The 16,150-nt window shown below is 41.0% G+C and overlaps 1 protein-coding gene across 5 annotated transcripts in view; it reads left to right on the top strand.

The window, feature by feature from the left end:
• myo16 (myosin XVI) overlaps positions 1-16,150 on the top strand; it is a 226,034-nt gene that overhangs the window by 51,536 nt on the left and 158,348 nt on the right. For all 5 annotated transcript variants that reach the window (XM_037539483.1, XM_017704691.2, XM_037539482.1 and 2 more), the window contains exon 2: positions 9,874-10,134. In XM_037539483.1, coding sequence (XP_037395380.1) covers positions 9,909-10,134 — 226 coding nt within the window. In that variant the 5' untranslated portion in view covers positions 9,874-9,908. The remainder of the gene's footprint in view (positions 1-9,873; positions 10,135-16,150) is intronic.

Below are 16,150 nucleotides of genomic sequence, written 5' to 3' on the forward strand. Positions count from 1 at the left end.
CACCATTATTCTAAATAGCTTATTTTAAATCGAATTATACCACCTGACTATGACACCATTGACCTGACTAGCTAACACGCATACAAAAAAAAAATAAAAATAACAGCACGGCTAGAACACTTCTAAACCAATCAGCTTACGTAGCTAACTGTTGTATCAAAGTAAAATTATCACTGTAACAGCTGTTTAGATTTTCTCATAATTACTTGTGGGGGACCCCTAGTGGTTAATGCCCCTGGGGACATGCCCATAAAACTCATTGGAAGATCCGGGCCTGAGCTTCACCAGTCACAAGACTGAAGTAGATTGTCCTGCTCACACAGCTTTCAGAAAACAGGGTGCTCCCTACAGTCTAGTCTGTTTGAGTCTGAGAAAATGATTAAGCAAAACCTTACGATCTTGATATTATCTTTAGTTCAACTTCATTGTTGTACCAAGCTGGGAGCATTTGACAGATAAATGTTAATCATTTTGGATAATAAGGCTATGCCCAGACAGTTTTTATAATTCTTGTCATGTTTCATTGTGTTTCTCTTTTGGTAAAACTGAAAGAAGTAGCGTTATTGAATCAACGCTAAAAAACAGGCCAAATTATGCTTTATGTGTCACAGTTTGAGTCACCCTGTAAAACCTGTAAAAGTAATTTAAGTGGGTGTTGTCAGGTCAGATTTTGTGTTTTTTTATTTTTTATTTTTTTTTGGAGTTTCTTGTCTATGTCTTTATGTATACATTTTATGCACAGAGTTGAGAAGAAGGTACGGTCTCAAATGCAAAATCAACATTGCACTGGGGAAGATAATGATGAAAATGATGGATCATTCCCTTACGTTCTCAGAAGTTTCCTTCACAAAGTTTGACTTCAAGTTCTTTGAATACTCTTTTAATGTGCTCAGTCATCATATTCATCTTCTTGGGGAAGGGGTCCAAAGCACAACTGACGTTACGAAATGTTCGTCCACCCTTTGCACATAATTTCTACCTTAATCCCCAAATCCTACATAGTGTAGCTTTAACTTTTGCTGGATGTTTAATATAACACGGTCTATTCACAAGTCTATTTAATTATAATGCAAATATATTTAATATTTGATTCTGTATTTCCTGTAACTTTAAAACAGATAACTATATCTGGATTATTTACAATTACCTATTCATCTTCCAATGCATACTCCCTAAGCCATAACTAGGATGTGCTGTGTGACACGTATTGTTAAAAAAAAAAAAAAAAACAGACATGCAAAAAATCATGAACTTGTGTTCTTTATGATTTCAGCCTAAAAGCTGTTATTCATGCCATGTGTGCCTATTACCGTAGCCAGTGGGCATTGGGCTAAATTCTGTAAAATCCATTGGATCAACCTTCAAACGAGGCCCTACGAGAGGAAAGCAAAAACAATTTCTCCGCTGAGAAAAGCCTTCAAAGCAGAAGGCTTTGGTTGTTCTTGAAAAGGTGGTCATGCCAGCATCGGCACAGTCCTCAAGAGCAACAGCCACGGTTGTTCTTTTCTTCTTTGATTTGTTTGCTTTTTTGATTTCCAAACCTTCTATTTGCACATTTCACTGCTGGAATCAGTTGTACTGCACTCCCAGTTCTGCACAGGCAGTTGGGTCTGAGCAGATGCTATAATCATAGAAAAATGAGGAGTCTACGGCAAAGCTGCCAAGCTGAAACCACAGGGGACATAAAGTGAAAGCTTGTGATGGACAAGGTTAGAGAAAATCTGCAATGAAATGAAGTTGATGAAATGCTTAAAGGCCACTTGCAAATAAGTTAGAGACACATGGCTGTGTGAGAATAGGAGAAAGTAAGCGTTTCTCCATATTTGTCATTTTCTTTCTCTCTCTCTCTCTCTCTCTCTCTCTCTCTCTCTCTCTCTCTCTCTCTCTCTTTCTCTCTCTGACAGGCGCTCTTGTTCAGGCTTCAGCTCTTGAGCTCATCGCCTCAGGGGTTTTTCCTGGAGACGGTTTCATTTTCAGTTTTTGGGAGTGTGCCTTCAAGGTGCCAGTGCACACACGCTCTCTCTCTGGAACGGGGTCATAAAGAGCCCTCTGAACCATGCTGAATGTGTGTTACCCAGCTCCCCCCTGAACAGCCACAGGATCAGATATCAGCGCTGATCACAGATAACCCATCTGCTATCTGTTCCGTGTTAGCCTTTAGTCAGTTGTGGATAGCAGTTATGATACTTCCTTATCTGGTTTTCCCTCAGAGTATGTCTGCATCCTCTGCCTGAGGCTGTTTTTTTCTAAACTTATTGAAGTCTTTATTTACCATATGCCGTTTGAAATCCTATTGTTAGCAAGCCAAACTGTCTCATACTTCCCCCCTCAAAGTGAACTTAAAAAGCCTGGTGCTTTGAACTAAAGTAAACATCTGGCAGGAGGGAGCCCGATGCGGCAGCAATACAAACCAGAGCCCATGCAAATCAGCCTGGCCTTTTCAGTGCAGTCACATCTTATGGTCTCCTCACTGTCCATTATGCAGCCTGATAAAACAGGTGGGAGAGACTGGAAGTAGATGGCTATCTGTCTCCAAGCATTTCGAGCGACACAGCCACATCAATCATCTCGCAACTCCTTCTGTCTGATAGTCTGTGATGACCATCTCAGATCTGCTTTCTGTCTCAGCCACTCAGAGGTAAAGGCTAAAGTCAGACTGGCAGTCATCTGCTGCGCAGTGAGCCAATGTGACCTTATCAAGATGACCAGATACAGCAGGTGGAACCAGTTACTTTGTGAGGAACGTGGATGGATTATCATTACGTCGTTGACTTCTTAGTCTGAAAGATGTCTCAGGGTATGGAATTGATTTGCTGGAGGCTCCTTTGCATGTATAGAGCTACAGGCTGCTGGCCTGACTCAATAAAGAGTCAAGGGCACTGTGGCAAATGCTGTTTGGACCTAGTTAGCAGCTGTGGCTTCTCCTCAAGACCTCTCTCTGCACTCTGTAAAATAGGTGCCAGAATGATTCTGTAGTTTGTTTGCTTACCACAGATGATGAATGCTTTTCTGTACTTATCAAGAGAACAGAAAACCCTCTGAAGTTAACAGAAAATATATTTTATGTACAGTTTGTTTTGAGTCACCAGGTTTTCTAAGTGGAGCGAAAATCAACTAAACTATTGTTCTTGGTAAGAAACCATACGCCACATAGTTTTCCTAAAAAGAGCCATCCATTGGTTCTTAGGGAACCAAAAGGGGTTCTTCTGTGGCTTTGCTCCAACGAACAATATTCTAAAGATCAATGTTCTTAAGAGTACAGGGCTGTACATTTTTGACCTCACAGCAATTTGATTTAACTGCATTTCTGATTCAACACAGTAAATCTGAAAATTTGCTCTGATTTGTGCAACTTGATTTTTGTTGCACAGCGCAAGCTTCCTTTTCAAATTATAGTGAATACACCAAGTACTGTAGGTGACCAGAGGAACATTTTTTTCCACAGTAGTTAAAAATGTGTATTCTGGCCTAAAACTAGCATTTATCTAATATTCTATAGTGCATCTCTCAGCCTCATCTGTTTGACAAAATTCATGATTTTGTATCTTTTTTGTGTTTTTGTTGAACAGTGTTCTCACTACAACATCTAGCATATATTACACAGATATATCATAGGACTACTTGGAATCCCTACAGTGCTCAAGTCTTGACTGCTAGCCACTGGCCTAAAGGCTATACTGTCAGTGGTTTCTTCTGAATTTTTTCATTATTTAAGGAATAATTCTGCTGAAGAATTAGAACACTTTTAAGCCCACCCTAAGCCACTTTCAACATACATAATCAGAGGGGCGTCTTTCATGCCTTTAAGGAAATCTTACTGTGGAGACTACTATAGGATGCAAGTAGGCATGTTTACAACAGATATAGCAATGGTAAAATTTTTAATTGCGCTGGCTGTCCCATCATTTGAGCTCATACCTTTTTAGATCTTATTATAATTGATTATAATTGACATGCATTTTTATACCCCTGCCTTACTTATAATGAATCTGTGTATATGTGTCTAATTGAATTTGCATACTTTGATTCTTGCCCAAAACTAGTCCTGCATGGCGCAGTAAACCAATAGAGCCTAGAGCTTGGATCCTCTCCCCAGAGACAGGTGGTAGATCAGCCAGTATATCAGAGCCAGTAAAGGTTTATGACTGTGGAGTAGTTGAATTGGATTACTTAAAGGTCTCCATTTACTCATAGTAATAAAGTGTCCGTCGCAGTGTATTAGATCACACAGTCTCTTCTAAGCAGGCGGAACAGTGCTGTTAGATTGCCTATAGAGTCCTTTCAGAGGTGTGGGTTCAAAGAGAAGCCCAGCCAAGCCGTATGTCATGGCAGCTTTTTGGTAAGGTTATGGAAATTTTCTTGAGTAGGCTGAATAAAAGAAGCATAACCTTCCCTCTCATCTCATCTCCAGCATGACAAAGCTACATAGCCCTCATCTCCCACTCTCCACAGCCGCCTTTAAAAGGTGCGCTGCCTGAGAATAAAAAGGCGGCACAGACTAGAAAAAGAGGATGGATGACAGAAGGCTTGCTGGCACTTCAAAGCGAACAACGTTGCCAGTGGTTTTAAGGCTTACAGACTGCCAAAAAGCCAGCTGAATGAAGAAGAGAAGGAAAGCAAAAAACAAAAGGAGAGAGGATGTGTGTGCGTATGTGTATGTGTATGGGTGAGAGGGGTGGAGATGAGAGCTGTCTCTAATTTATCTACAAAGGCAGACTTTTCAAACCAGTATTTCCCTGGCCGAAGGGCTTCCAGTGACCTGAATTATCTCAGTAATTATAAGTCTGCACACAGCTATAGACAAGGCAGGGGCAGAACAGAGTGGGGAGCACTTTCTCATGAAGGAAACTTTTTTTAAATATGCCTGGCCTAAGGGAAGGTGATGGATGTCCCACTGATTGCAGTGATTGAGATGGTCCACCAAGGTCATTCAAACTTTCCCTGTCCAAGGCAGTTCTTTTCTTAGCACGTTTGCACTCCTTTCATATCGTGCTTTCATATGGTGTTCTCCCTGGGTGAGGTGACTGGTGGATGGTGGCTTGTGGATGGCTTCATAATATATGATGTGTGGCTGAGGAAGAGGCTCCAAAGTAACTGTGTAACATAAGCTGAGAGAGAATGACTGAGCAGCCCTGTGATTGCTGAAAATGAACCTTAACCTGAGGAACAGCCAATTCATCTCCAAGGTTTCAAAGCATCAATTATTTATCAAGATAAAAACTTCCTTTTAAATGGAAATGGAGGTCTGTCCTCACACAGGCATGACTGAAATGAGTGTAGCACATTTTTAATATACACAGATCTGCAGTGACATAAAGAGAGGTCCATGGGAACCTCTGTGCATGCTAGTTTCAGCTATTTTCTGTTGAATTGACTTTGTATGTATATGGAGTTACCAGTTTAGTAGGCAGATGTGTTTTATGAATCAGTGGCATGGCCAGAATTTAATCGTAAGGGAGGGCTGGTTACAGGTTAAGGGTGGTTAAAGAAACTAGCAAACCTTAAGGCTAGCAACTTGCAACTTATTATAGCTACACTGTTAGAAAACCACTAATTACTAGAGATGTGTATTCCGACTAATTTTATATTTTAATATTCGAGTATCTGTACGGCTTCATGGCACAGGGAAGAATAAACAATGCCAAACACAACACACAATTACTCACCTTACATTTAACTGGCTAATGTTGCTGACAGCATACCATGTGGGTAAAGTCTAATAAATGGTATAGTGTTCTTGATAAAATTACTAATTACCACAGATAAAGGGTAGATGTGCCTATAATAAACTAGGACTGAGTTTATTCAGATTCAGATTCAGATTCCTTTATTGATTCCAGGGAGAAATTGCAGTTGTTACAGTTGCAGCCATTTATGTAAAAATAAACACTTTACTAATAATTTAAGACAATATAGAGAATTTACAGTATGTACACCAGATTTAAGTACTCAAGAATATAGTAAGGTGGCGGTGATTTTGATAGTAATATGAAACATCAGGTATAAAGCAATTACAATTATTTAAATTATTTAAATTAAGTTAGTGTCCCTCTGAGTTATTGCACACACAATTGTTGTTATTGCACATATGAACAGTTCCGTATTGAGTTTTGTGAGTCACACACTGAGGGAGGAGTTATAGAGTTTGATGGCCACAGGTAAGAATGACTTCCTGTGATGCTCTGTGGTGCATTTTGGTAGAGTGAGTCTTGAGCTGAATGAGCTCTTGTGTCTCATCACCGTGTTGTAGAGTGGGTGGGAGCCATTGTCCATAATGGCCTTCAGCTTAGACAGCGTCCTCCTCTCCGACACTGCCTTCAGCAAATCCAGCTAAACACCCACAACGTCACCGGCCTTGCGGATCAATTTGTTTAGTCTGTTGGCATCTGCCACCCTCAGCCTGCTTCCCCAGCATGCAACAGCATAGAGGATAGCACTCGCCACCACAGACTCATAGAAGATCCTGAGCATAGTCCGGCAGATGTTGAAGGACCTCAGGCATCTCAGAAAATAGAGACGACTTTGGCCCTTCCTGCAGAGGGCGTCAGTGTTCTTAGCCCAGTCCAGTTTATTGTCAATATACACACCCAGATATTTGTAATCATCCACAGTGTCCACACTGACCCCGCTGATGGACACAGGGGTCACCAGTGCCTTGTCCCTCCTCAGGTCCAACACCAGTTCCTTTGTCTTTGTCACATTGAGCTGCAGGTGGTTCCGCTCACACCATGCGACAGTCCTTCACCGTCGCCCTGTACTCATCCTCTTCACCCTTGCTGATACATCCAACTATTGCAGAGTCATCAGAAAACTTCTGAAGGTGGCAAGGTGCAGTAGCTGAAGTCCGTGGTGTAGAGGGTGAAGAGGAAGGGAGAGAGGACAGTACCTTGTGGGACGCCAGTGTTGCTGACCACTCTGTCGGACACACAGTGCTGCAGGCGTACATACTGTGGTCTGCCGGTCAGGTAGTCAATAATCCAGGACACAAGGGGGGCAACTACCTGCATCACTGTGAGCTTATTACCCAGAAGAGCGGGCCAGACGGTGTTAAATGCGCTGGAGAAGTCAAAAAACATGACCCTCACAGAGCTGGCTGGCTTATCCAGGTGAGCATAAACTCGGTTGAGCAGGTAGATGATGGCGTCTTCAACTCCCAGGCTGATAGGCAAACTGGAGGGGATCTAGAAAAGGCTGGACTATGGGTCGGAGCTGATCCAAGATGAGCCTCTCCATGGTCTTCATGACATGAGATGTCAGTGCCACTGGCCTGTAGTCCTTGGCGTCACTGGGTTGTGGCGTCTTTGGGACAGGAACAATGCAGGATGTCTTCCACATCATGGGGACCCTCTGGAGACTCAGACTCAAGTGGAAGACACGTTGAAGTACTCCACAAAGTTGAGTGGCACAGGCTTTAAGCACCCTGGGTGGAACCCCATCAGGGCATGCAGCCTTGTTTGTGTGGAGTCTCTTCAGTTGTCTTCTCACCTGGTCAGCAGTGAGACACACTGTAGAGGTGATGGGTGGGGGAGGGATGGAGGTGTGAGATGGGCTGTCACAAGAGGGGGGCAGGCTATCAGGAGTGGGAGGGGGGATGAGTGGTATGGTCTGCTGAGGACTGGCAGCAGAGGAGTCAGGCTGGGGGGGGACATTATAGACATCTGAAATGTTGCTACAAGTGTGGGTTACTTGTAGAAAGTATGTATGTTATTTTTGTATGTAATGCTATTAAAACCTATGGGATGCTAGGCTAACTCATGTCATCTCAGTACAAGAAGACTTGAATTTTGCAAGGATGTCTGTTCACAGTGAAATTGAGCTTGGTGGTTGGCTGTGCTGGCTCCTCGTCAGCTTGTCAGTCTTGTTCAATGTATGACCATTTACGAAATACACATGGATTCTTCTTTGAATCCACATCTTGTTTTATCATCATGCCCTGTATGGTTCCAGTGGCATTTTGTCCAAAATGTTTGCTCTCTGCAGTGCTGACAGTGTTGGGTGCTGACTTGCAATGTGTGAAAGCACAGAGTAATATGCAGTGTCATGATATTAATCTCTCACTAGTGCTCTGTGTGTCTGTGTGGGTGGGTGGGTGGCGAGTCTCTGCTTCAAGGTTAAATAGCCATCCTACAAAAAGGACTATGTCAGATGAGATTTGCATGAGCACACAGGAATGCACAAATCTTCGTCTAACTCCCTTTGTTTTTCTCTCTGCTCCCTTTACCCTTTTTGTCCCTGTCTGTCTCTTCTACTTCTCTGTCGCTATTCAAACACGTTATCCTTTTCCTGTGCCCTGCAATCCCCTCCCTTTCTGCATATTCTCTCTCTCTCTCTCTCTCTCTCTCTCTCTCTCTCTCTCTCTCTCTCTCTCGCAGTTTCTCTGTCTCTCTCCTCTACCTACACTACATGGCCAAAAGTATTTGGACATGCACATTACAGCTACAGGAGCTTTCATGACATCCCATCATATAGCTACAGGCATTAATATGGAAACTCTTCTGGAAAGGTGTTCAAGATTTTGGACTGTGTCTGGTCATTTTTGCCCATTCGTCCAGAAGAGCATTTGTGAGCTCAGACACTTATGTTGGACAAAAGATCCTGGCTGGCAACCTCCATTCTAGTTCATCCCCAAGGTGTTCGATGGGGTTGAGGTCAGGGATCTATGAGGGCCAGTCAAGTTTTTCCATATCAAACCCAACCATGCCTTTTGTGGACCTTGCTTTGTGTACTGGGGCATGGTCACGTTCAAACAGAAAGGACCTTCCCCAAACTGTTCCCACAAAGTTGGAGGTGTACAATTGTCTCAAATGTCTTGGTATGCTGAAGCATTAAGATTTCCCTTCACTGGAACTAAGGGGTCTAGGCCAACCCCTGAAAAACAAAACTTATGCACTATGCACCTCAAAACTTCACGTTCCTAAGCGCTTTCTTTTTTCAATGATACCACTTGCAATTGGTCATGGAATATCTAGGAAGGAAGAAATTTGACAAATTGACTTGGCATGTTATTACAGTCACATTTTAGCGAGCTCTTTAGAATGACCCATCCTTTCACAGATGTAAAAGCAATCTTTGTAAAAGCAAATTGCATGGCTAGGTGCTTGATTTTATGCACCTGTGGTAATGGGACTGAATGAAACATCTGAATTCAATGATTGAGGTGTGTCCCAATACTTTTGTTCATGTAATGTATGTGTCTATCTTTTCCTCCGTCCAACCATCCATCTATCTGAAGTGAAATGATCATGACAGCAACTAAACAAAAATGAGGTTTTCAGATGTCTATAATGTAGTGCAGCATTGTCCAATCTTATCCACAAAGAGTCAGTATGGCAGAAAGTTTTCATTCCAAACAAGCAGGAGCCTAGTTCCTCTTGTTAAGTCAGTTGAACTTAGTCTCCAAGCAGCTGGTCAGGTGTGCTCCTGCTATTTTGAAATGAGACACACCGGCTCTTTGCTGATAAGATACCCCTTAAATTAGTATAGAATCTTTATATTATGTAAAGGTTCTTCATGCCTTTAAAAAGTTTTTCACACTCATAAAGCCCTTTTTTCAAATGCTTATTTTATGGCATTGCTGGAAATGGAATGTTTTTTGGCACTAAATACCTAGAGCTAAGATTGGTGTTACAAGGCCATTTAAAAAGCCATTGTGATAATGAAAATACAGCAGACCCTTCTTTAAGCGTACTTATGTTTCCCTTGGTTTGATCTTGATTTGTTTTCTATGTTTACCAGCTTACCTATCTATCTGACGTGAAAATCTGATTGACTGCTCTATATTACCTCTTGAAACGTAAAACTCTTGAGATTCTTGCAGTTACCTTTTTCGATAAACTCCTAATTAAAACATAGTCTCTCTTTCTCTGTTCTCAGGTTGTTTCCAGCTATGTAACGTCTTCAGGCAGAACATGGAGATAGACCAGTGTCTGCTGGAGTCTCTGCCGCTAGGTCAGAGACAGAGGCTGGTGCGGCGCATGCGGTGTGACCAGTTGCGGGCGTACTATGAGCGGGAGCGCACGCTGCAGAAGCAGAGTGGCCACAAACCACGCAGCAGCCAGAACAAAAAGCACACCATCAGCTTCCCTCTCTCTGACATCCTCCAGGACGCCATCATACGCCATGATGACAAAGAGGGTGAGGATGGGTGTTTGTGTTCTAAGTGATGGAAATGAGGATAGCATGTGTGCATGCCTGTATGTGCATGATAAGATGAATCAAAATCAGTCCCGCTGAGTTATACAATACCCAGAGATCCAAGTGTTTTTGATTTTGTATTGGCCTCATATTCAAGATGTAAACTGAGCATCCTTTGAGACCAGTTTTTTTGCACTGTCGCAATCTGTGGTATCAGTCTCAGTGGACCTTTTTTCAAACTTCTGTAGGTTAAAAGCTGTCTGCGATTGGGAGAGAGAATATGTGACCTTCATCTATAAAGACAAAGACTAGTGATGTTACCTTAGCTAGTTGCTATAGTAGGTAGATGAGAAAGTGAACTGTGAAGACTTTTGCATTGCAAATGTTATATTACAAATGTTGAATTAATTAAACAGTCATGTTGGTTATCTTACATAGAAACACTGACTACAACCTGCCCATTTGTTACATTATATACTGTACAACACAACAGTAATGTTATACTAGTCAAAATGCAAACTTAAACCACTTAATATGACCAAAACGACAGAGGTATAACTGACCATGTTAACTTTACTCTCAATCTGCACAATATTGACTATAGCCAGTAAACATTATACAGCTAACATTTGCTGACCTAGTTGGGTAATTTGTCATGAGATCCTTGTCTTCAGTCATGGGGGTAAATATCAAAGGAAAGCTTGTAGCCTTGGTCCAGCTTGCTCCTCTCTGAAAACAAAAACTGCTCAACCAAACAAATGTTGTCTTTTATGAAGAAAATGGATTAATACTTTAATAAGGTCATAAAGACAACAGTCTTCAACATTCGCCTTCCAAAATACCACCACTCCTGTCATGATTTGTACTGTGAATATGTAAGTGTGCAAAAATATTTTTTGCAAACAAATTGTAACAGACGACACACCAGCAAAGCAATAGTGCCATATCAAAAAAAGGGCAATGAAAAACATGAATACAATGTTTCGTTTTATTCAGTGCAAGTGTTGATATGGAAATAATAACATCACAATAGAATGCACAATATGTAGCATATGTATTTTTTTTCCTGAGGCTTGCAAACATGTTGGAAGAGAAAAATTTATTTTTAATGTTATTTGTTTCATTTGGGAAAACATAAGCAAAAAAATCATGAGAATATCTGACCACTGATAAAAATAAATCATTACATTATCAATTAAATTACTTTTGTTTAGGGTTCTATGAGTACTGATAATACTCACAATTTACTCAAAAAAGTGCATTATTATGCAACATAATTTATCACAATGATAACATCATATTATATCCCATATTCATTTAGCATGTAGTCCTGTCCTATAATGCAAATGCCATTAAGGAGTGTATGAAGTTCTAGGGCACTAGCGTTTTTCATGTTCTGGGTTTTGTTTTAGGGCTCCAGTAGATCAGATTAGACTGTGTGTATGCGTGGGAGGACCGTTATGGGTCCGTATGTGTGTGGGTGGGCGTGTGCATGTGAGCACTGCCCAGCTGGTGAAAAAGGCCAAATTAATTTCCAGCAAGGCGAAGAGTCGCAAGCTCTGCCATTAGCTGCCGGGTATTAACTCATTCTTCACGCTGATTACAGTCCAGAAAAGCTAATATTCTGACTGTGGTGTCCCACTCTTGGGACAGGCAAAAGTAATCTAATCAAGAGCATGCAGACTGCGGGTCTCGGGCAGGATGGGATGATGATTGCAGAGTGGCTACACTCCCATCATGAGCGGTGGAGCAGGAAAAATTCTTTTAACCAAGTCAGCTATTTCTGTCTGTGACTTTGTGAGGTAGGAAGTACAGGAGCTATTTTCATTCCTCTCAAACATAAAAATGAGAGGGCTTTCATTTCAACAGCATGCCAACCTTCTGAGGAAAATAACACTCTTTAACACCCATCATATCAGGAGGCTTGCCATTCATAAGTTAGCAGACGTTCAGTAATTTCCCCCAGTGTGACATGGATGAGTCAGACGAGGCTGGCTCTGAAAGTCTAGCATAGATACATATAGCAACAACTGCCTGAACAACTGGCCGCAGGCATCTGCTAATCTACGGATCATATCCTGCTCATCACATGGTAATGACATTTGCTACTTTGTAATATACAGCAGTGGCTTTGTGAATAATTTTTTACATGTACATCAAGTGTATATGTCCAAAAGTTTGTAGACACCTGCCTGTCCAAAGTTTTTTTTTTTTTTTTTTTTCCCTCTTGTCTTCAAAATAAGCAATATTAATAGAGAATTTGATATTCTTTTACTGCAGTAAGAGGCTATTCTCTTCTGGGAAGGCTTTACATGAGATGTTGAAATATTGCTGTGAGGATTTGATTGCATTCAGCCACAAGAGCACTAGTGATATCAGGTACTGAAATTGAAGGATTATTATCATTATTATTATTCTCAGAGGTATTCTATGGAACTCCTTCACTCCAGAGAGCTCAGTTCGACTATTCCACTTGTCCAGTGCTGGGAGTCTTTATACCTCTCTGTTTGATGCTTGGGATTGGGCATGGTGATCTTGGTCTCGTGTGCAGCTGCACCAGAGCATCTTGTTCTATCGGTAGCTTCAAATTGTTTGTCATGTCTTATTTATTATGTGTTCACAACAGGAAATACACTGTTGAGCCAATCACTGTAAGAAAGTATACTTTTATATGTATAGCATTTAGCAGACTGAGCTGCTTTTCATCCCTGTCTCATCATGGTCCTCATCATGATCTCGCCATCTCATTCAAGAACTCTCTGATTGTTCGGTCTGTAGAGGCAAGAATACTTTTCATGTACTGTTTGTTATTTATGCTTTCTGCTGTTAGACAGTGTTCTTATGAGGCTTCTCACTTGCTGAACTTTTGGGAGCAAACATGTCTTTGTTAGTGAACATTCATTCTTTTCATAATTATTAAGGCAATTTTTTTTATGCTTCATCTTAAGAAATGATTCTCTGTCTCTTCTAAATCTGTACCCATTTGTCTTCATTTTCCCATTGTTTTTATTCTCTCTCCATCTTTGTCACTCCTAATGGTTTACCCAGCTGTCAGGCCAAATCTGTGTCACATCTCCCAGCAGCCTTTGCAGGTCAGTGTGTAAATCTCACCCATTGGCTGCCAACTGGGTTCAGCTGGTCCACGGCACCAGCTGGTGTTCCCGTGGCAGTGCCTGTTGGAAACATGGCACCTTTGGCTGGGGATGAATGACAACTTCAGCCCACCTACTAAACACTAATTACCAATCTGGCGAGTCCCGATGCTTTTGTTCTGGACCACAGAGTCACTCAGACAAGTAGACCTGCTCAGTGTCCTGTGCAAATGCGTCTTGACCAGTCAGTGACTCAGATTAGTGATTTCTAAAGGCTCCATGCCACTGTTTTAGTTTTACGCCACCTTGCTCAACCCTTTGCTGGTTGAAAAGTGACAATTTAGATGGGAGCACAGCACAAAAGCATCTATTTTGCCAACAAATTTTTAAGAATATGCTGTGCTCTGCTGAAACAAAGTAGTAATAAGCAATTAGCGATATAAAGTTAGTACTGAATGTTTTAACATAAGGGATGCAGTTGTTTTCTGAAATCTGATTTGCAGAGTTAGATTCAACTTGATATATGCACATTTATGGGTGCATGCATTAACCATGATGTATCCTATGTAAGAACCTGGTTTTGTTTAAACGGAGGGGCTGAGTATGGTATGTTTATCATGGTATGACCAAAAACTGAGATAATATACAATGATGGAAGGCAAACATAAATGCAATGACTGGTAATAGCTTTGGCTCATGGACCTTAGTAGCTCTTAAAAGCCAATGCTATTCACCAAATCCTTCTCCATAATTCTGTCTTCACACCATCTTGCATCACAATTTTTCTTTGAGAACATGGACAGAACAGTTGTTTTATTGCTTGTGGATGTTTGCTTTTGATGTATATTGTATATGGTATATTGTTGTAATTGTACTGGCATTCTCTCGATGAGTGATGTTTTTTAATAGGCCTATCTAGTAGAACCAAGTATCTTTTGGACCCCTCATGAGTACAGGCCAAAAACATGAATGATAAATTTGCCTATTCAAATAGGAACTGTTGTTTGTTGAATGATTTTTTTTTTGATAGAGCAGTTATTTTTTTCCAGCATATGGTTAATTGGGTCATCATTTACATTCTTAGTGCACACACTTGATTATAATCCAAGGAAATGTCTGATTTCAAGACTGAGTTTGATTGCTGTTTTACAAATAAGCATGAATATAAAAGACTATAACCTGCAAATGGTGACAGACCTTTTACTAAATTGTTCTTTTGTTCTTTTTCTATGCAGCAACATATATTGTTGAATGTTGCTTAGCCTCTTTCAGGAACAAAGGAGGGCAGGTTGTGTCTGTCAGGTGGTCAGGGATGCAGCAGGATTTGTGTCAGTGCTGTTTGGTCTGGGTTTTAGAGGCTGTGCCAAAGCCATGGTGCCTGGATAAAGAGCCCATCTGATATCTGCTTTTTCGGAGTGGCCTGCAACTGGCACCCCCCACCTCACACGCACATATCAGGAGAGAAACAGAAAGACAAAGGCAAACACTTCTTACAGCACACAAACTAGTGAGTTTTTGTGTGTTTGTTTTCGTGTGTTTTTTGGCTGTCGGTTGCCAAATATTTCCTGTCAGTCATACACAGCTTTTATTGTGTCATTAGAAAATGATGATGGTGTTCATGGCAAATTTTAGAGGGCCTTTATAGTGGAAATTTCCTCATTTTTTTGCAGTGAAGGACTTTAGTTCTTAAAAATACCACTCACTCACCCCAGTCCGTTCAATTCATACATGCGAGCTTCAGAAACAGCCTACTTTGAATACTTCTGTTTTGTGTTTTTGTGTTAAAAAAAAGCCAACACCTGTCTGCCGATTCAGCCTACAGCAGTTTAGCCCAACCCAATACACAGCAAAGTCAGAAGTAGTTTTTCAACCCAGCTTGCTTTATAAATGAGGTACAATACATGACAGCCAATCAGAACAGAAGTTTTATATGTAGGAGTCTTAAATTTACATAGAAACAAAAACAGTTATTGTATATTGTTCTAAGAGAGAGATTTTGGAAAATGTTCTTATAAGAAATGAACTATGACTGCATTTGGTATAAAACCACACAAGCATTCTAAATGGACCCCATCGGAAAAATGATTTAAATGTAAGGTTTGGCCCTTTAATCTGGTTGTTAATTGATGCTGTTTTAGTTGAATTGAAATGTTTTTGGAAAGTTAACATTTATGAGTCATAGTGGTATTGCAGGGTATATGTTGGCTGAAGAGTGATTTCTGTGAGGGGTCCCAGCAATATATTCCTCTTTGATATCTTTAATTATTTTAATAATTGAGGGAAATGTGTTAACAACCCCCTAAACAGTTTGGGCTGGGGATTGTTCTGGGCATTTTGGCAGGTAGGGCATGAGGATGGAAGCAGTGTTGCGTTTTGGGGTTAGTGGCAGTATGTGACAAACAGCTTGCAAAGGATCAAAGATGTGAAGAACATTCTCAGAGTCCTCTGTGAAAATCCATTACCTCTTCAGAGATACGCCGCACAGTTGATGGTTATAAAGCAAGTATTTCTCCCTTTCTCTGTAGGATGTCATTGAAAAGCTCTTGTGGATAGATGTCATAGATTTTCATCATTTGCTTTGTTTTCCATCTCACGATGCTGCTCTCAGGCAATAGGAAGGTGTGAAAATAAACCTGATGCACTGTGTCTAAGCACTTTTACACAGTCAGATCATGTGGCCAGTTTTACAGAAACACTCAGATGGCCAAGATATTGCCACAAATAAGCATTCACTCATTCAACTCACAGATGAGTGGCAGCTTTCCAATTTCAGATAGCTTATCCGGCATTTATCCAACAGCAAGTGCTGAACACTGATGAAGATAGAGATCATGCTGGCGTCATACTGAAACACAATTGAACACAATTAGATTAGTCTTTTCTCATCTCAGCTGTTCTGGTGGGCTGCATTCATACAGCTTTTT

The sequence above is a fragment of the Pygocentrus nattereri genome, chromosome 6 (genome assembly GCF_015220715.1).
Source record: "Pygocentrus nattereri isolate fPygNat1 chromosome 6, fPygNat1.pri, whole genome shotgun sequence".
NCBI classification, from domain to species: Eukaryota; Metazoa; Chordata; class Actinopteri; order Characiformes; family Serrasalmidae; genus Pygocentrus; species Pygocentrus nattereri.